This window comes from Acanthochromis polyacanthus, chromosome 13 (assembly GCF_021347895.1).
Source record: "Acanthochromis polyacanthus isolate Apoly-LR-REF ecotype Palm Island chromosome 13, KAUST_Apoly_ChrSc, whole genome shotgun sequence".
Lineage (NCBI taxonomy): Eukaryota > Metazoa > Chordata > Actinopteri > Pomacentridae > Acanthochromis > Acanthochromis polyacanthus.
In genome coordinates this window covers 6,333,234-6,355,572 of record NC_067125.1, presented here as the reverse complement: position 1 = coordinate 6,355,572, position 22,339 = coordinate 6,333,234, and the positions used below count along the sequence as shown (strand labels likewise).

At 40.0% G+C, this 22,339-nt stretch overlaps 1 protein-coding gene across 2 annotated transcripts in view; it reads right to left on the bottom strand.

Moving 5' to 3' along the window:
• Window positions 1-22,339, bottom strand: part of sorl1 (sortilin-related receptor, L(DLR class) A repeats containing) — a 130,404-nt gene that overhangs the window by 62,574 nt on the left and 45,491 nt on the right. For both annotated transcript variants that reach the window (XM_022210725.2, XM_022210727.2), the window contains exon 6: window positions 14,178-14,358. In XM_022210725.2, the coding sequence (XP_022066417.1) occupies window positions 14,178-14,358 (181 nt within the window). The remainder of the gene's footprint in view (window positions 1-14,177; window positions 14,359-22,339) is intronic.

Here is a 22,339-nt window from a genome sequence, read left to right as displayed (position 1 = left end):
TACGCTGCTTTTTCAAAGAGTAAAGAAGGATAAATGATTTCATAAGAAATGAGGGAGTAGAACAAACCTGGGTGTTGTCCTGGTTACAAAACAGATCCAACTCAGGACCAGCTATCAAAGCCAAATGATGGACATGATGCAGCACGTGATTTTATACAACAGATTTAATACCAGTATCATAAAGCTTCCATTATTATTAGGATGAGTGTAAATCGTGGTGGTGTATTAATAACCTTGACCATTATGTTGCTCCGTTTTTCATCTATCAATGCTTTAACAGTGAGTTATCAGTTCACCCTGAAAAGATTCCTGGAGTTTTACCCTAGAAGAAGTACAATATAAAGTTACTGAAAGCCACAGTATCAGTTATCCGCAACCAACTGTAGTATAGTGTCAAAAATCAGTGGAGAAGCCTTAAAGCTCTGGTCTGTGTATGTGTGTGTGTCTGTGTGCGTGCATGCATGTGTATGTGTGCGTGCATGCGTGAGTCTTGCATGTGCTGCCTGAGTGCCTGTGCATCCCTTGTCTCCAGCAGAGCTTGTCAGCCGTTTCCATTCAGTCTATTGATTAATCCAGCCTGGTGTTCACATTGACTGTGTGGTGTGATGTGAAAGCAAAGCAGTGACAAATGCTGAGACTAATCGAAGTAGAGACAGAACCATATACGGAACCCTAAAAGAGCAGGGGGAATGATTACAAAGGTCCGTGTGTATATAATAATATAAAATGAAGAAAATTTACAAAATGAATGTGCCCAACCACCACAGTGGTCAATAATAATAAACTACTCCTATCCAATATAACTCAAATATTTTGTTTTAATTGTGGGTTTGGAATGGAGTCTAGCTCTCCTCCACACTTTAATCAAGGTTTTCAGGTCAGTTTACTTTGTGAGTCAAGAGGGAAAATTGGACAGGAGAATGTCTACTATGTAGTTTCACATGTAAGTGGCATGGTGATGATATATTTTTCCACTGAAACCACAGATTACACTCCAATGGCAACTGTAAGTCAGCTGCACATTCCACACTGTGCTCAAGTTCCCTCAAACTGATCCTCTCTAACTTCTCAAATCTTTGAAATGAGACGTGGTTCTTGGGATCGAGATCAACTCTGCCGGGGTGGCAAAAAGACACATGACAACAGTCTGAAATGGAATACAGGAGTCTGCACACAAAACTGCAGTAAACTGAACTAAGACCCATACAGTCAGTGTAAAATGCTATGGAATGCATGTGACTTATGGGAGACCTTCATGCTTCTGTGGCAAAATTGTAGCGTACAAGTATTGTAAATCAAAGCGCATCATTTTGTTCCATGGAACAGTGTTGCCACAGAGAAGTTTTCCAATCTATGATGCTAATCGGCCAGCAACAACCACGGCCCATGACCTCTCCAACAGAGCGGGAATATCTTTTTAAAAAAGGCAAAATTCGTCCTGTTTGACCCTAGTCACCCTGTTGCTATTAAATTCAGGGTGCTTCCATCTAGATGTAGGTTTCAAGTGCCGAGATGTAGGACAGACAGATTCAAAAAATCATGGGTCCCATTGGCCATTGGCCTTCTTAATAATGAACGGTTTTTAACACCTTTATAATACATTCTGCTTTGTGTTCATTTTAACTTTCCTTAGGTTTTTATTCAAAGGAGGGATTAAAGGCCTGGTACGACCTGCGAGAGGAGAATCACGAGACTGAGTAGAAAGGTCAAGCTAGTAGCGCTGCTAGCAAGCTAAGCCAACTGCAAACTGGAGTATAGAGACTGAATTTAGGTTACTTGAAGTTAGGTTCACATTCATATTCATGAAAGGCATGATGTCATTTTGGAGGCCACAATTTTTCTGTTTTGTTTCTTTTGAATATCACTTTCACATTTGAAAGATTTTGTAATGGCTGTACTCAGGAAAGAGTGATGGGGCAGTGCCTTGTCAAATGGAAACAGATGTTGAAAAGAAATGAATGAGGAGACTTATTTTTCAAGAACAGTTGTTCTGTGCTTCTTCACTGATAACCGTGTTCAAAGTAAACAAGTCAGCAATGTCAATGCAAAGTCGTCTGCTATCTCCACATATGACATGACCTGACCCTGCAAGTTGTAGTGGTCTCTCTACAGTCTCTCCACTGTCAAAACCAATACTCTGATAATACCATTGTAAGTTGCCAGTTGGTCAAACGCAAGGTTAATTTCTCATCCATGCTGCAGTCTTTGGCATTTGTGCTCAATCCCACACATATTTTCAAGGACTTCATGAACTTCTCTACACTAACACTCAAGAAAATTGTTAATATTGTCTCTTATTTCCTGTGCGAGAGCTCTACTCCCACACTGTAAACAGCCACAAGGTGACATTTGTTAATGACTTGCCCAGAGGAAGAGCACATGTTCACCGCTGCCTCTTTTTTTTTTTTTTTTAAAGCTGGCATTTATTATAATAAAAGGTACCTGCACTGACATCGAAACAAGCTGGAAATGTCACAAGCCATACCTCGGAGGCAAAGCGCCGTCTGCTTGCTTCACCAACTTCTGTACAGTTGAATCCTACTGGACCTTAATGTGTTTTACAGTTTTGGCACTGATGTTCTCTTTCTACTTTATCACAGCCTATATCTTAAGGATCATCTGTTACATATTCATGACCCATGGGCCCAGTGCCCCCAAGGCAGTGCTGTTGTTCAGATGGGCTCGTAATACAGCATAAAGCCAACATGTCTCTTCTTTAATATCTGTAACCTTTATGTTCAAGTGGATCTCAAGGTGATAATTTTATGTTAGTGTTTCTATTGTTTTTATGCAAATGCTTGAAGACTGTCCTCTGTGTGCACTGCATCTAAAAGCCACACCATAGTTGTCTGGGTCTTTGTTCCTTCTGAGGTCTGGTGAATGGTTAGAAATTTAAGAAAAAATGGTTGTGCCTTTTATGACCCCACTGACTGTTTTATCTCCTCTACTCTGTCCAAGTAACTCTGTGCATAAGTGGCACTGCTTTCAGCCTGTATCTCAGGTTTGAAGCTTAAGTCCCGATGCCTGTCCAAAGAATTACATTTAGATTCAAGACACATTTTACATTCTGGGTATATGATGAGTTTCGAAGAGTCTGCCAGAGTTCGAAGGCAAAACATCAAAGTAAAATCTGACAGATACTACCTAATGTGCTAGAATTGCATATGTGGAAACCAGCAAACGTCATCTTTGGGCTTTGATTTCTGCTTCACCCACAGACTGAATATAAAATATGGACGTAGCCTCCAGGTCTAAATGTTGAAGCCAATGCAGAAGTGCCTTAAACTTGCATTCTTTCTAACAGCCAGCTGGGGAAACTCTTCTGGTTGCAAAAAGACATAAAATTGTATGGATGTCTATGAAACTTCTCCCTTGTCGTCCTACCTCGGTAAACATTTTCTTAATGAGTTTGTGGTCTCATGAGTTTCAATACGTTTTCAATCCCCCTGTGCTACAAGAATTTGTAAAGAAAAATTCTAGCAGATCAACCAGAGCAGGCTCCAGAGGTAATTGTGTTGTACCTTTCAGGAAAAGTGCTCTTGGGCAGTCAGTTTTCTCTTTTCGTGCATCACAAACCTGGAATACTATACCGAGTGTCATCCGTGAACAAACACATCTTAATTTATTTACTAAACATCTCAAAGCGTGGCTTTTGGAAGATTAGATCTGTGATCATAAAACTATGTAAATTCATTTGCCGTTGATTGGGCTTGTCCTTGAGGACTCTGTAATTTGTTTTAAATGTGTAGACGTGGGTTTTGAGCAATTTGGTCATGTGTAATAGTGGTAGTGGGATATGTGCAACAGAGTTCGAAGGGACATGTATGGGGTAATTATATGTAATGCTGAAAACCCACGATTGTTTGCAAGACCTTATTCATTCTGTTCATAATCTATCAATGTCGTACATCCAGCGGCACATTTAACTGCATCTTTAATGCATGGTGTGAACAATGTGAAAGGAACCGCTTGTAAACTCTTTGTTTAGCTTTCCTTCAAAAAAGTGAGTGTTTGGTTCACTCTCACTGTTCCTACAGCATCGTTTCAGGCAGCAATGAGCAGCTAATTTCAGCAAAATAGCTCTAAAAATCTACGGTACACTACCTACTTAGAACCAAACAGCAGACACACACAGGCAGCATCAGGCTGATGACCATAATGGACCATTTAAAGATCCTGAAATTTCTCTCAGAGGTTGAAAAAAGGATTATCAGTAAGTTGTCCAAACTTCCAACTCCAAGGTAATTCTAATGTTGTTCAGTATCTGCCCTATGTAAAAACATGCCACTGTCTGCGGACACATTCAACCAATAACCTTTAAAAAGCGATAATATCTCTTGTTGAACTGCGTGCCTTCTGCCACTGTTCTTGATTCCTGTCTCTCGCCAGACAAATTTAAGGCAAAATACCCCAAAAATCTGTAGAGGAAAGTAATAAAAACTGTTGACTTGAGGGACACCAGCACTGGTTGAAATTACGGCCTTACCCAACCTTCTCACTGATTTAGACAATGATACTAAATACTGTCAATGTGAGGAAATTGTAGTTCTACTTAATAGATGACCTCCTCTAATATTTCTCTGGTTAAAAAAAAAAACATAAGAGGACTAGGGTATTCTGAGGTATTTACTGAACTAAATTAGTTTAAGGAAATGCAATGAGGAGAAAGCTTCAGAAGCCACCAGGAAGTATGCTGTGCTCTGAAGGAAGGAAGCCTTCCTCCTCCAGTCTTCACTTTTACTTTTTCTCAATGTCTTTACAGAACATCTGTAATCTAAATGAGTAGCACAATGAAAACCAGATAAGTATGGGCCTTATCGACATCCCCATTACATCTGCTAAGCCAGTTATCTTCCCCGGGTCTCCTCGATGGGACCAAAAGCTGAGGTCTTTAAGGTCTGATTAGCTCACTATTCCTCTGGATTGCTATTGTTAGATAAGACTCTCCATTTCTGGCTCTTTAATTAGCCTAAGCAGCTTGGTACTGCCAAAAGCAATTGTGATATGCCATTATTCTAATCCTATTAATGCAAACCAAAGACAGAAGAAGAGAGAAAGTAACTGAGACTAGAAGAATCCTTCTTTTACAGCTGATGAGCAAGGCAGAAAAGAAATATAGCCATGCCAGCAGTAAGTGGCTAATAGAGCTGATGCTTTGTGACAGATCAGTCTGTGTCTGTTCCACGGTCCTCCGTCCACAGCTTTCTCCATGTAAGCCCCAGAGGCAGCGTCTGTGCTGAGGGCTGCACTGTCTGTCTGACCGGTCTCATCAACTGCCGAGGTCAGATGCAGAGCTCCAGGAGGAGGGAGGGAGGTCACAGACAGGTCAATCACAACAACATGGAGCAGCCCCTGATGTCTAAGGATGAGAAGATCCATGGGTGCGTTTGTGTATCTGTCCAGCTATCTTTGTGAAAGCCACTGTCTGAGTTTTAGATTCTCACAATGAGTACATTTTGGAGGATATTTCAGCCAGTCTCCACCTTTTCTTAACCTTGTTTATTCACCTTGATGTTGTGCTCATGTTAGTTGGAAGGAATAAGTAGCTAGCAGAACAAATGAGTGACAAAATCTCCAGTTTGGAAGTCTACAAGTGAGCTCTGTTATACTTTTTCTCAATGATTTCTGACTTCTAAAGTGCAAAGCCCCTTTCTGCACATTAACATAAATTTGTGCAAAAACAAAACCGACAGCAGCTAGCTGTTTAATGAGTTAGACCAGTTTGCAAACATTAGGCAAACAGGAAGAAATAGTGCACCTGCTGGGTCAATATATAATTGAAGGACTTTTGAAGTCCATGGGCTATATCTTGGATACATTCTCATTAAAGGTAAAAAAATAACTAATGTTTTCTTTTTACATTCATTATGATCATGTCTTTACAAATTCCATAATTATTTATTATGGAAACAATTATCTATTAATAAAAATGACTGGATATCACTAAAATGTCAACTAAATAACCACCCAAATGTAATAACCACCTTCTAATCAGCTAAACAATAATAAAATGAGCTGATTAAAAAATAGTTTGGATTGTGTTGCTTTTATTGAGATAATCATGACTGATTTTTTGGCAAAATATCAAATTCTTATATGGGAAATAAATTGTATCTGTGTCTGAGAAATCACTTTCAAATAAGTTCCCCATTACAAAAACACCTCTCCAAGAAGTGTGTTAATTCCAGATCACATGACCTGCTCCACATGATGTCATTTCCTCCTGAAGAAAAGACTGGAAGACTCCAAAGTTTGTTTTTTCTCTTCTTTCTCAGTTTTTTAATATAAAGTAGTATGCGAGTGAAGTGTCAACAGGTTTACTGCAATGTCTTTATTAACTTTCAAATTCAATTTTACTCAGTTGTATATGTAACATGTAGAAGATTTTTTTCTCTAAAATTGCCAGGTGGTGTTTGGTTATAGATTTGTGTTTGGCTGATTTTAGGCCTGAAAACAGCAAAAATGTCAACTCTAATACCTGTCAGCTAAGTTACAAAAAGTCCCGCAATTATATATTGACCGTGCTAGAAAGACATTTGGTTAACTAATTAAAATTATGAGGTTTGGGATTGAGTTGTTAGGAAAATAAACTTGGCGACCACAATAATAAATAACTGTCATTCACTGGAACACTGTGGCTGACTGATGGGTCTTTCATAGTTTGTTTACTACGACGTTGCAGAGACTTCAGCCTCACAAGGAATAATGGATAAACCGGGTTTTCCGTGGGATGTTTTGACACAAAATTGAGACCAGCCTCATTGTTTAACCCTCTGAACTGTGTGTTCTGGGGGGCATTTTTTGCCCTTGTCACGTTTTTACTCATTTTAGACTAAATTTTTACTGAAATATAAAGTCTTTGCATCGGTATGGAAAAAGCAGAGCCACGACTAGAAGCAGAGAGATTTCAGAATCTTTTTTGTGAAGTATAACTATAGTATAATGCCATAAATCATAAAAAAGTAAAACGAATTCATATGAATGCATTTGAAAAAGCCCCCGTGTGATTCTTGTATTGTTAGGGGGAAAATGGTGGCTCTACATAGAATGAATACTTTATTATTTACAATTTTACAGCCTTGAAAGCTTCTCTACACATAAACGTTTAAAACATGTTTCACAATGCTGAGTGTATCTTCCAACAACCTGCTGAAAACTTGCCCCTCTGTACCGTTTTGAGCCATGCTTCATTTATTTTAATCCATGGAATATGTTGTAGTTTCCACTCAGTCTTTCTAATTTGCTCCATACTGGTCTGTGTAAACGCAGTCGGAAGTTTAGCTGAAAAGGCAATGAATTTTTGTCACAAAATGTCACACTTTTAGTTCCTTTACACATTCTGATACAACACAATTAAACAAATAAGGCAATTTTGATGAAACCTCACATTTCTATGATTGGATTTGGCTACCGTAATTTTCCTGGCAGAACTGCACAAATAAGTATTTTATGACAGCCCGAAAGTTCAAAATCCAATGATTCTTTCTGCTTTACCAGTCTTTTGCTCTTGTGGTGGCTTTGGGCCATTCTTCTAATATACACAGTTTAAACCCTCCAGTAATTATTGTCATGATTCAGAAGAATAAGACACTGCTAACTGATTTAAAATTAAAATACAACAATTACTGAGTGATTCAGAGGGAGCGCAACTACACAAAATGAAATGGTGGGTGTGAAAAGACGTGGATTTACTCAGGACAATACTAACTGCAGTAAAAGCAATGTGTTAATACAGCTTAAAAACAAGGCATTTTGAGGGAAACTTGACTTCATTAAACACTGAGACAAAAGACAGCAGAAAGTTGGGAGGGAAATAACAGTCAGACTCTTTGCAGAAGTGTAACAGTAGATTGTACAGATACATGCTGAACTGCAAAAGTATTGTTCAAGCAAACAAATAAGAGAAAATACACGTCTTCTACTGTAACTCACAATTATGCTAACGTGTTAATAGCCAGCAGCTACCAAGAAATGAGTGGCAAAGAATAACCTTGTCGAGTGAAACATTTAAGCTGTTTTCACATATTTACTGGCTTGTGAGTCTTACTAATGCTATGATGCCACTGAACAGAGACAGCCTTAAATTACCAAATCTATTTCCACGATGATAGAAACACAACTACAGCCTATTAGTATCCGTCTCTCATCCATAGACCTCTGATTCCATCTCTCTGAACTGCTAAGTCAACAAACTGTTCCTGAGCTTATCAGAAAATCAGTAATTTTTAGTACACCCCCCCCCAGCTTCCTTTGTCACACGCTGTTCTACAAATGAGCATCATGTTACTGAAAGAAAAGCCAAACCAGCGAGCTAAGCGATGGTAACAGCATTTGGCCTTATTGTCCTCAAAGCCTCTCTGTCTTTTCCATGTCAGCAAGCCCCAAATGGATCAGTATTAGGTCACAGGCTAATTTGAGAAGATTTTGTTCTCCTATCTAGATACATTTTTGAATTTGATATGATCTGTTGTGTTAGCGGGTGAGACATCGCTAGAATGACTGCAAATTATGATCTGTATTGAGTGTAAAAATTGAATTACTTCACAACTAAATATGACTTTAGGCTACACTCAGTACCTTTTTGAACCTTTCTCTAAGATCATGTGATCTTTGCCACCTGTTATGTGATAATTCAGTACTTGCATCACTTGACAAACACAGACCCACTTCTATGACATCTGGTCAAACTGTGATCTGATGGTGTTGCTCACTAAGACAGCAAGATGTTACTGCCACTGACACTCAAGTTAGCAATTTAAATCCAACATTTTTTTTGTCAGATTCAGTGAATATGAAATTCGAGTAATTTGATTACGAAAATTCCTCCAGACAAAGTTCTCTGAATCGAGGCTTTGTTTAATCTACTACATACTAGACCCCAGATCACTAAATTCTACAATTCTACAATTTCATTTAGCAGACGCTTTTGTCCAACGCGACGTAGAACACAAGCAAGAATTCAGACATAAGGAAAAACCTTTAGTAAGTGCAAAAAGTGCTTCAAGTGTGATTGGTGAAAGGTGTTGCCATCAAGTTGCAGAAGAAGTGCCAACCACCCCCACCCCCATTTTTTTTTTCAACTTTGTCAGCGCTAAATAAGTGCTGGGTTTTGGACCACCTGACTTATTCTACCCCTAAGGTGGAGTCGGATTAAGTGCCTAGGTGTTCTCTGAACAACTGAGTCTTCAATTGTCTCTAAAGTAGAAAGGGACTCAGCAGAACGCACAGAGTTTGTTTTCTTGTAAATGTTTTGTAAGCCAGGAGGAGAGTTTTTGATTTGATTCTGGCTGCAACTGGAAGCCAGTGAAGGGAGATGAACAGGGGAGTGACATGAGCTCTTTTGGGCTGGTTGAAGACCAGACGTGCTGCTGCATTCTGGATCATCTGTAGAGGCTTGACTGTACATGCAGGGAGACCTGCCAGAAGAGAGTTGCAGTAGTCAATGCGTGACATCACAAGAGCCTGGACCAGAAGTTGTGTGGCCTGTTGGGTCAGGAAGGGTCTGATATTCCTGATGCTGTAGAGGGCATAACAACAAGATCGAGAAACTGAGGCCACATGAACCTTAAAGGGCAGCTGGTCATCAATCATGACACCCAGGTTTCTGGCTGAGTTTGTGGGCACAAGTAGGCTCGAGTGAAGTTGGACACTGATCTGAGCTAAATGGTGGATCGCAGTCCGAGGCTGGACCCAGACTTCATCCGATATGGACCTATGGACCTGGCTGAGAGGGCGTCCACAAACAGGGGCTATAGTACCCAACGCAGGGGTTTGAATCCAGCCCATAGCGATTTACTGCATGTCATTCCTCCACTTTTTCACGTCTCGTTCCATTGTCCTTTACACAACAAACGGCAAAAAGGCCAAAAAAACAAACAAAAAAAACATTGTGGCCATTGAATGCAAATCCCATGTCCGTACATAGGCCTTTCTGTGTACATTCATTCATTCATTTTGTGGAAAAAGAAGAGTTAGAGGAGACGGGAAACCAGAGCAGTGGGGGTGAAAGGGGCAGTAAATCTGGAACATGTCAGTTATCTGAATGTTCTGAATATCAACTGTCTTTCTCCAGAACCATGGACTCCATCTCTGAAGCTACAGTGGTAAACTCTGACTGTAATTTGTAGTCCAACAGCAACCTAAAGCTATCCGCCATGTCAGTTCAAACCAGCTTCCATAGCAGTAATAACATTATTTACTGTGCAAGAGCATCCTGTTGTGAAATTGTTGTTCAAGCTAAAACCCGCTACAGATAAAATACTTCCCCTGCCACTTCCTTTTCATTCTGCAGCAGCTACATCTGACAGTGTAAAGCTACGTGTATCTGAGCCCATCTAACAGCAGGACTCCAGGCTAATTTGTTACACTGGTGTGAATAGCGTTTTCATTTAAATGCACCAGCACTAATTTAGGTGTATTGGCATTTTTTTTAACTGCGACTTTTGCCATTGTATAATACGATTTTTAGCATTAGAGCCGTTTTTGGTTTTCTCTAACTCCTCAGCCTATTATGTAAATGACTGTAAACAGGAATAAGGGTGAAGATAAATGTTTTGAATTGTTCTTGGACTATATTATGAGCAGTGTTAAGCTCTGACACCTTACTGCCACACAACTGTCATGGCACTGTCAGTTTCTTGAAGGCAATGTGCTTTTAACCACTTCAGTTCAAAACGTTGATGTTTCCACAGCAAAGTCCCTTTGTTCCCAGCTCTGCTTTGGCTGCACGTCTAGTAATAAAAGCAGTGCATAATGTCGTCTGTTTGATCATATCTTTGTGCTTCCCACAGGTTGACTTTACTTGTGATGGTGGGTGGCACAGCATGAATACAGATACAGATTAGAGGAGAAAGTGTAACCCAGGTTGTTCTCTAAAGCTACAATTTACAGATATCCCTGCTTCACATGCAGACTATTGGTAGACACTAAAAATTACAGACCTTCTGTAAACCCTTTTGACAGACATTAACTCATTTCTACGACTACCTCCACTGTTGGCTTCTCAGTGCCACAGCAACGCCCCACTAGTTCATCTTTACAGCTTTCAAACAGAACAAAGAGGCAAAATAAAGGTGCAGCACTGTCATCATGAACAGGCTATCTATCTCACATATCGGTACAAAGTTCATGAGGATTCTCGCTGTTATTACCACCTACTAACATTAGACGTTGACCAGATATCAAGACATTGTGAAGCAGCCTTTTTCTCTCAAATAAATCTTTTGAGGTTAGATCCAAGAGTTGCATTCTGTAGTTGGATTATCTCACATAATAAATGCCGCTACATTTTATAAATGAGGGTAAATGGGACATTTTCTGCTTTAAGGAGGTCCTTGTCTGAAGCCATGCACAGGTCACTTTCCAAAATCCTGCTTCACATTCAGAAGAGTAAATAAACCAACCCTTTCACTGTGTTTGAGGTTAACCTCTGTGCCTTATTGGACCGCACTAGTAATTGGGAATAAGCATTACTCATTAGTTCTGACCACATTAGCCACTGGGAATTAATAAGGCCACTCTAGCCTGTTGTGATTCAACCGCCTGTAATTTGCACCATATGTATCATTAATCTGCATTAACCCATGACAACACAAGTACAGACTGTGCAGACAGATGACTTTCATTCTCAATCAAATGTTATTTCCAAACAGCAGGGCAGATATCTGTAGAAAACTGATTCATTCACATCACTGCATCCAGTAAAAATTACAACCTAGAGAACTCCCAAACTGCAGCCAAACCACAGCTAAGCATAAGTGAAATTTCAGACTTTAAAACATGTACGCAATTTGCAGATAGTCACGTAATCACAGCAGTGAGAGGTCATGTAACTTCCCTTTGCTGATGTGAAGTACAGTTTGATGATTTAACTTAGCGTGACGAACCATCTGATATCAATTATCAGATCAGACAAATCCTTTTCAGCCGACCTCTCTTAACGATCAACAGTTTCGAAAACACTGCACAGGCTGCCGTCAGCCCACGCCGAAGCCGACATGTGACACCGAGGAAAGCAAATCTGTCCGAGGCAGGCTGCGAAACAAGGGACGAGATGAGATCCAAGTCAGATTCACCATCTGCTCGGCTGTCTGTTTGTCTGCTGCCTAACTGACGCTTCCACTACACAAACACTGGAGACTAACAATGACAAACATACTGTGCTTCACGTGTACTGCCAGCCAAATATTGATTTAACGTCTGTTCTGCTCGGCACATTACGCTGAGGTGGGAAACTGGCAGCTCACTACATGCTGTATTAAATGCATGCAGGTGCACAGCAGGAAATACAGAAGCTACTCTCAGCTGCTAATTACATGTGTGCCTACTAGAGTTCAGTTCAGCGTCCGAAGGAGAAGCTGCTAGCAGTAATAGGCGGACAATGCTGCTGATGAAATTGCTGTACTGGAATGTTGATGTTACAATACCTTATTAATCTGTAAGGTATGGGCCAAGCAACAGCTCAGATGTGTAATAAACACAGAGCTAGAGTCAGAATGAAGATAGCTTTTCTTAGCATAGGCTAACAGCAGGGGGAAGCAGCTAGCTGACTCTGTTTACACTGACAAGTACACCAGAAAACACCTTTAAACCCATTAGATTCCCAGATCTGACACTACATGAGGTAGTGAAAACAGTGTGGGCATATTTCTCTGCAAGTGGCCTTATCGCATTGCTGGTGATGTCCAAGGAACATCGGGACTTCAACCCACTGCTGTTCTGACAAAATGTCTTTCTGCAGAGCCCAAGCAGTGCAACTCTTTTACTAGTCAAAGATCTGGAAGAAAACACTTGTACACCCCATTAATACTTGGTATCAACAAGCAATCTGTACACACAGAACTTCACAAAACTTTATCTGGACATATTATTCTTATCTGACATGGGATGCACAAAGTTTGCTCACAAGTCAGCCAGTCTTGGTATTAATTAACCCTCTGAACCGCTCTGCTGGCGAGTTTGACAGGTATGCTATCTTCAAAAAAAAAAAAGACAAAAACGGAACATTTATCAGAGCCAGAAACAACATAAAAACAAAAATCAGGAAAATTAACAACCCAAATTCCAAATTATGGTATGTCATCAAAATTGGTAACAGCTGTGGACAAATGGTGTACACCCCCTGTCAAAAGTTTTGAGACGGGTTCTCATTCAAATGAGAACCCGTCTCAAAACTTTTGACAGGGGGTGTACATGTCGATTCGATGTCTTTGACTTTTGTACAGATAATTCCACTTTTGTTTGTCTTTTGTTATAATTCATGGCAATGTAAGACAGACAGACAGACAGACAGACAGACAAATTCAATTGTGTAAAACGACTGTGCAAAATATATTTTTGAGTTCTCTCTACTTTAGCCATGGTTGTACTGTTTTCATAGAGGTGCAGAATGTTATACAGCAGTAAAAATAAGCCCAACATCAGTAAATAAAAATGTGATAGGACCAAAACAAAAAAAAGGCCCAGAAACTGCCAATGGTTCACAGGGTTAATTAAACTGTATACTGGATCAGGATATCATTATCCAGACAGTACTCAGATACAGATCAGATCTGGGCACCCACATCTTCACATCTTAATTTCAATAAGAAAGACAACAAGCATTTTTCCCAGGAGTTGAGCTACATCTTTGAAGCTTAGTTCAATTCAGTTTCATTTAAATAGCGCCAATTACAGTCAAATTGTCTAAAGATACTTTACAGAGCCCATATGCCTGAACCCCCAGAGAAAGCCCCAAGGCGACAGTGGCAAGGAAAAACACCCTTTTAACAGAAAGAAAGCTTGAGCAGAACCCAAGCTTAACGTGTTTGTAACTTACTGGTCCTACAACTTACTAGTTTATCAATATTTGCCTAGAATATGCGCTAGTGGTAAGATATAAAAATATAAATGCGAATCTCAATCACATCCTACCTAATCCCAAAATCGAATAATTACCTATATCATCTGATCAATGGCCAAAAATCCAATTTGCTTCCATTAACAATGACACAAAGCAGAGAAAAATGCACATATTTTGCTGCATTACGTATCAGAACTACCACAGATTGTCCCCTGACTAATCACTTCAGAGAGTCAACCTGTAATAAAGGCCATGACCATTACTGAGTCAAACATTTGCATCTGCCTGACAACAGTGCCAAAGAGAAGAAAACTGCCCTTCCTAATGTTCCTCTTACCCGTGTGATCGTGGCAAACATGTACTTGTCTCGGAGCTGGAAGCTGTCCACCTGCTCCAGGATCACTCTGCGGTTCTGTTCGCTCTGGAAGAAGTCTGTGCTGCTGAGGATGGTGGAGACACCCTGGGGCTCGTGTCTCTGGACCAGCACCGTGGTGGGGGGGTCGTAGGGCTCCACACCCCTGAGAGGTCAGAGGAAAAGGGGGTGGATTGGAACAAGGTTTAGAGAAGTTAGAAAGACAAGAGCAGCAGAGGGGGAAAGGATGAAGAGAAGATGGGATCCATTTGGTGAGATCTTCCAGAAATAACATGCATACAGTTTCAATCTATGCCAACATGCATAAAATTTTAGCTGTTTTGCTCATTTATGCTGCAGTTCTGTGAAAACAGTATTTTCAGTGGTCATGTAATGTATGAGGCAGCCTACAAGACATAAAAATTGCAACACTTTCCCAACCACGATGTACATACTTCTCAGCCTCAAAGGAGAATCATGTCTTATTTGTTATTTCATCATACGCTTCTCTGTTACTTCATCTGATCTATGGAATATGTCGAAGTAGTCGGAAAAAACACCTTTTCAAGGTTGAAGAGGATCTCTTTTGGTGACTTTTAATCAACCAACAACTCTACATAAAACACCATCAATATACTTCACAAACATTATTGTACAAAAGTTTGGTGTCACTTAGAACTGTCCTTATTTTTGAAAGAAAAGCATTTTTTTTTAATGAAGATCACATTAAATACATGATAAATCCAGTGTAGACATTGTTAATGTGGTAAATGACTGTTGTAGCTGGAAACGGCTGATTTTTAATGGAATATCTCCATAGGGGTACAGAGGAACATTTCCAGCAACCATCACTCCTGTGTTCTAATGCTACATTGTGTTAGCTAATGCTGTTGAAAGGCTCATTGATGATTAGAAAACCCTTGTGCAGTTATGTTAGCTCATGGATAAAAGCGGGAGTTTTCATGGAAAACATGAAATTGTCTGGGTGATCCCAACCTTTTGAACAGTAGTGTATTTGAGAAAGAAAAGCAGAAACCCTCACACTTAAGAGATTAGAATTAGAGAATGTTTCACTTATTTTGCATGAATAATTTCTTTCATGATTAATCAGTCACTTCACTAGTTGGGGCTGCACAGAGGCTGGTGGTTAGCACTTTCACCTTCCACCTTGAGGATCCCCTGTTCCGGCCTTCCTGGGATCTTTCTGCATGGAATTCACATATTCTCCCTGTGCATGTGTTGGTTTTCTCTGGGTACTCCGGCTTCCTCCCAACAGTCCAAAATACGCTAAGGCTAACTGGTAAATCTTAATTGTTCATAGGTGTGAATGCAACTGTGATTGGTTGTATAGGTTCTGTATAAGTAGCATTATGATAGACTGGTTACCTGTCCAGGGTGTCTCCTGTCTTCACCTTAAGTCATCTGGGATAAATTCCAGCCCCCTTGCAATCCTAATGAGCATTAAGCGGTGTAAAGATAATGGATGGATGGATCGCTCAACTGATCTCTTAACTCTATTCCATTTATGCTACAGCAGAGGAGCGTAAATGAAAGTGCATGGTGCAAAACAACGAAAAAGCTGCAGCAGCTCCCTTTATTTAGGAAGTCAGCCAAAGCTGGGCTCAACGTGAGAAACCCTCTGGCTTTAATCTGGCCTCTTTACTTTTTGTCAGATTCTATAAAAAAAAAATCCTCCTGGTCTCTTATCTGTGTAGTGGGTTGTGGGAAACAAAGAAACAGTTACTTGGAAAAAGGTTGATTGTGGCTCAATCACTGCTGCAATGCAATGTCATGAAGAAACACACTATATTGGTGAACCAAATACACAGAGGCTCACATTACTGGTGGATTTCTTAGCAACTCAAACAGGTTAACTCTTCAGCTAATCTTGCCCTTACACTCCACCATTGCAAACTTGTCTTAGAAGCTGCTGGAGGTCTAAAAATCCCACTATGGATCCTATCCAGCTCCTTTGACCAATTCTGAGCCAAAGTGGCTTGACTCGGCCTACTGACAGAGTAACAAATGGACCAGCCTCACAGTAACATGGCTGAAACTTGTCTGGGTTGAAAGCCACACTTTTAAAAAACATTTCAAGCTTACTGATGTGTCCCAAGAGCCACGAGCCGGCTCAATGGTTAGTACTGTCAACTCACAGCAGGAAAGTTTGCAGTCTGAATTACACGTCTGCTTCTTCTGTGAGGAGTTTGCTTGTACCTACTGTGGGCTTAGTCGAGGTGCTCTGGTTCCCAGAGAACTTTACTATTCAGAGGTATATATTTGAAAAACATGTACTGACTTCTGCCTTGGAAGGATGCTACACACCACCTAAAATCATTTAATTATTCTGCCTTTCACTGAGCTGTTTCAGAGGCTTTTCACTGACAAGGAATCCTAATTATTTCACATGAACTACACGGATTTTAAATATGATAAAAGTCAGCACAAAATAGCATGTTTAAACCAAAATGTCTGTCCGTGTATCAACTTTTAAAAGCAGCGTGATCAAGCTATTTGTGGCTACAAGTTTACAGCAAGTGTTTTTCAGAAACCGTGGCACGGAGAGTCAGGCAGAATGAATGAAGGAGGTTCACTGCATCTTATCGTCTGCCTTCCAAATCACTGTGTTTTCTTCCAGAGTCTCGAGAGCTGAACAGAGAAAGCAGTGTCTGCTCTCGGCTCTGCTTCTGTGGCATTCTTTCAAAGGTCCCTGTTCAACTGATGGACGCTGTCTGGGCTGAGAGTGCATGGAGAGCTATTCGTAGTCCGTCTCTGTTCCTTCCTTTGAATTAATCTCTGCCCCTTCTAAACACCCTTCCTCCTCTGTTGTGCAGTTTCTCATTTTTTCTGCCAGTTCTGTTTGTCATTCAATTTGGGCTTCCTGAAATGTTTCTGAAGAAAAATACCACCCCTTTTAGACTGGATTGCATACAGCCATGCGTTTTAAAGAGCCTATATTATGCACATTTTCAGGTTTCTAACAGCATTTTCTGGGGTACTGAAAAATGTTTACATGTCTTAATGTACCAAGAACAACGTATTTTTTTTATACCGTACATTACTGCGGCACCTTGTCTCACCTTCGGTCTGAAACCTTCTGTTGTATCTGTCTCTTTAAGTCTTCCCTCTCAGAAGGAACAGTTTGCTCTGATTGGTCATCTGGCCCGATTAAAACAAGGAAATGTTGAATACATACTATAATCCCAAATCTACAGTAGAGTATATGGATGAAGCCCTAAGAGAAGCAGTTCCAGTTGGGAAATAAAGGCGGAGTGTGAGGCAGCTGCTCATCCTTTTCATGAACGACTCTCTATGCAGACATTATGAAAATATGTTACATGGTGATGTAGATAAGAGATGGAAGAAAAGCCTGCAATTCCAATAAAGTGTTTTGGACAGTTAAGGAGCCGTGTTTTCTGGAGAGAATAGCTCGCTTTAGCGTGGGCTTTGGGCTCTTACATGCCCTGAAAAGCCCCTATATAACACATTAAGGAATGTGGAAAACCTAAAAAGCATCACATGGGATCTTTAATCAGTCTGTTTAAAGATAAAGCATTCTCATATACAGGATAATATAAGTAATGATCATGACTGACCATCATTTCATGCCCAATTTATTTGGATTAAACAATCCTTTAGTCAGCAGAATTTTCAGTCTAAAAAAAAGAAAAAAACCAAACAAAGGCTATTTCATTCAAATTTAAGCAGTGTATCCTAATTGGCAAGAAAATATAGTAGTTTATAGCAAAATAAAAGACTTGGACTTCTTGGTAGCTACAGCAAACTGCTCATATTTGCTGTCTAAAAGGCAACATTTCACAGACTGAACGCGGCAAATATTTTGATATCTCCTGGTAAGATATTTTCTGTTGTCTACTTCGTTTTGAAATGAATCCACTGAAAGTTAACCTGTGGAACTGTAAAATGTCAATCAGTCACAAAACTAAGCATCTACACCATTCAGCCACAACATTTTAACCCCTGACAGGTGAGGTGTATAACACTGATCATCTCATTACATATTAACGCTCTAATGGGCAACCTTGGTTCCTGGCATTCACGGGGATGTTACTTTGACACGTTCTACATACCTAAACATTAATATTCCCCCCCTAACAGGGCACTGACCTCTGCCACGTCACAAAAATTGATCAGGAACAGCTTGACGAACATGACAAAGGCATAGACTTGGCCTGCAAACTCCAAAGTTGTGAAATGCCAAGCAAACAGAGCCTCCATAGGAAGGAACAAGCCTAATCTACGGAGGCCCCGCACTACAAACCACAGGAACCAAAGGCCAGCATCCCGATGCCAGATACCACAGGATGCTCCCCGAGGTCCAGAGTCAATGACCCAATGATTCAGAGCCGTATTGACACAACAAGGGAGGCCTACCCAATCTTAACCAGGTGGGTTTAATGTCGTGGCTGATCAGGGTAATGTTTGTTAGCATTAGTGAGCAAGATGAAGTGAACATGAGCTACCAGTCATACCAGACCAATTAGGGCTACAACACAGAACCCTAAGATCTAAGTCCAATAGATCACGAACAGTTGCATTTTTGGATACTAATGCGACTATTTGGTGGCCAAACCCTAATGTTAATTATTACTTTGTAAGTTTATAAATAATTTAAACAACCCATGTTGACTAATAAAACCATAACCTAAAACACATTGTAGAATCAGCGCCTCAGTTGAACGGCAGGCATTAGGTAAGCTACCATTAGAGTAAAGCACCTTGCGAACACTATACTTTAATCCGAGATTTTTTTCATCGATTATAATTATTCCGACATGCTTCTACGTATAAGTCACCACGGGTTTCTCGTTAACTTATTTCTACTCCAACTAAACTATGCTCTGCTGAACTAATACAGGGACAGTCTTTTTCAGACCGCTGCAGTCTACACACAGATACATTTTTTGGAACACTAATTTGAATTTTTAACAAAACGTAAGAGCTTAAACAGCCATCAAGCCAACTGGTCTATTTTAAGAGCCAAGAAACTCTTTCTGTTCCTTTCTTTAGTCTTTCCTTTCTCATGTGTTTTCTAGTTAATCTCCCCTTTTACAACCACGTCTCTTTACACTGTTCCCTTTGTTTCTCTCAATGCATTTAGCATCACGTTCTATGCAGGATTTGGATCACTTTCTGTAATCCATATGGAAGAAGAGATTGTACTTCTCATTGTATACACAGAGGATTTGTCTTTCAGTCTGTCTCCTAGCAGCGAGATCATAGGATTAGGCGTGGAATGGGTGGGGGCTAGCCATCAGTTTGGGCTGGTTGAGAACACATCCAGCAGCAGGCTGACAGTCAGGCTTGAGTTTCTTTGGCTGTTGGTGCCTTAAGACTGATGTGCAGCACAACAGTGGCAGCCCCCGCTAAAGCCAGAACAAACAGGATTAGACCCAAATTGGATGGAGCCACAGGGGGGGGAGAGTTTAAGATCAACCCTCTATTTGTGCTGCTTTTGTCATCAGATAATTTGCAGTTTCTCTTGGCTGGTTTACCACTGCAGCGGTAAAGCTTTAACAGGCTATATGAGATCTTACTGGCTGGCAGCTAAATGCCATCAATGGTTAAAGAAATTTGGAAACTGAAAATCTTTCTGTGGTAAGGGCAGTCAAGCTATATTAACGGTACTTGACAGATAACAAATAACACTTGCTACACAAACATAATTAGCAAAGTTTTGTTGCTAAATTGTTAAAAAATGCTGCTGAGGGAGACTGTTTTGTTTTGTTTGTCTTTTTGTGTATCGGTCAGCTTTTGGAAGTCAGAGCGCCACTTCTTTTCTTCAGCCATGATCAGTTACAAGATAGAACTTGAGATCTATGGCCAGGACACCTATAGAACAGTAAATTTCCAACCATTATCTATACATCACTTAATCATCATTACGGTCATGGGGGGCTGGAGTCTATCCCAGCTGACTTAGGGTGAAGGCAGGAGACATTCTGGACAGGTAACTGTCTATCACAGGAAGACAAACAATCACACTCGCATTCACATCTATGGACAATTTAGAATCATCAATTAGCCTCAGCATGTTTTTGGACTGTGGGAGGAAGCTGGAGAACCTGGAGAAAACCCACACATGTACAGAGAGAACATGCAAACTCCATGCAGAAAGATCCCTGTAGGGCCGAAATGCAAACTGAGGCTCTTCTAGCTGCAAGGCAAAAGTGCTAACCACCAAGCCACTGCGAAGCCCAACAGTAAATTTGAGGCAGTTAATATTATTACATGAGATTCTCTCTTTGAGAGTCCCAGCTCCCTCTGAGACCACTAACTGGACACATTTTGATGCGTTTTGCATTCAGAGCTCACACCGACTTAGCTCCATCATTCTAATTCTTCAGCTCAGCTATCAACCCTGTGAGCTTTTGACTTTCTTCACTTTTTAAGATCTTATCTTTATTATAAGGGCTGTCCACACCTAATGTATCTTGCTTTGTTTAGAACAGTCTATGCTGTCTAGAACTTCTATCATTTGAACACACTATTGCTGATGTTTTTAGTGTCATATCAAGAAAAAAAATTTTGTATAATGAAATTGTTATTCTCCAAGTTTTTTAAAAAGCATATATCTGACTATAAAATGCTGGCAGAAGAAAACATCTTCTTATAATTGTGTCTGGGGGAGATTTTCTGTAATCTGGTAATATCAAGACTGTGATGGTGGGATACTGTATAAATTAAAGATCGGCAAAAAAATATGTGCTTAATGTCAAGCAGAAGTAATTGAAATGTGAAGAGTTCATAAATCGGTGCCCGCTTGCAGAGTGACAGATCACGTGAATATTTGACGCTCCAACCACCAAACTAGGGGCCCCCAAATCTAAGATTGACACAGACCTGAGCTCATCTTTTGATGGAACTTTTGAATCACTGTAATGAAAGGCAAACTAATTATTTTGTGTGGATTTTTCACCCAAAGTAGGATGTGATGTCAGAATTATGCTGAAAACAATGTGCACATTTGTGGTCATTTCAAATCTGAATCAGTCTTTGTCTCACAGAGAAACACTGTCTGACACAATGTTGATAGAATAAACAGAAAGGGTGAGTTTTGCTGTTTATTTTGATACAACGTAGACGTACATTACAAAACGACAGGCTTATTCAGGCTATTTTAATAACAGCAATATGATAATAACATATCTGTTAACATGTTTAGATATTAACATGTCTGTGCAGTGATGAGTCCATGTGTGATTCAGAATGTTGTGGTGCTGGGTACACAGCTGCATGCAAGTTATAATGATGATTAAATTAGATCTAAATTACATTTATTTCTATTTATTTCCTTGCTGACAGACAAGCAACTGGCACTGTTGGAAAGGTCAAGTCATGCGGTTTCTGAAAAGACTTATCTCTTCAGACAAACTGCGAACCATAATGTGTTTACAGAAATCTGGTGCTTCGATACAAATATATGAATAAGTTTCCATGATATTAGTGGGTGGATGAATAAAATATCTGACCCGGCTGCCTTATAGATGCTGGAGCTACTGCTCATCAATGAGTAATGAGGAATGAGGAGAGTGTGCACACAAATATGAAGGCACTGAGGAGGGAAATGTTAAATTTGTTTATGGGAAGATAATAGAGTCAAGAGTTTCTGTTTGGGTGAAAGAAAAAAGGACAGCCCACACTTCTCCCTCACTTGAAGTTACCACAGATACATCTGTTGAAGCAACAACAGTATTATTTTAAGATATTAACATTTTTTGACCTCATGTTAAAGAAATCAGCAGCGAGGATACTAGTACATGTCATGTATTCAAGGATATTCAAAAGCAGATTTCTCTATGTTCTACAGTGAGGCCCATAAATATCTGGAGATCGACAAAATCTTCAGCATTTCAACTCTGTACACCACCACAATGGATTTTAAATGAAACAATCAAGATGTACTTTAAGTGCAGACTCTCATTTGAGGGCATTTACATCCAAATCAGGTGAACAGTGGAGGAAGTGCAACACATTTTCTGTGCCCTCCAACTTTTTATTTGACCAAAAATATTTGGACAAACTAAAATAATCATCAATCAAATCGTCACTTTTAATATTTGGTTGCAAATCCTTTGCAGTCAATGACAGTCTGAAGTCTTGAACCCACAGACATCACCAGACAC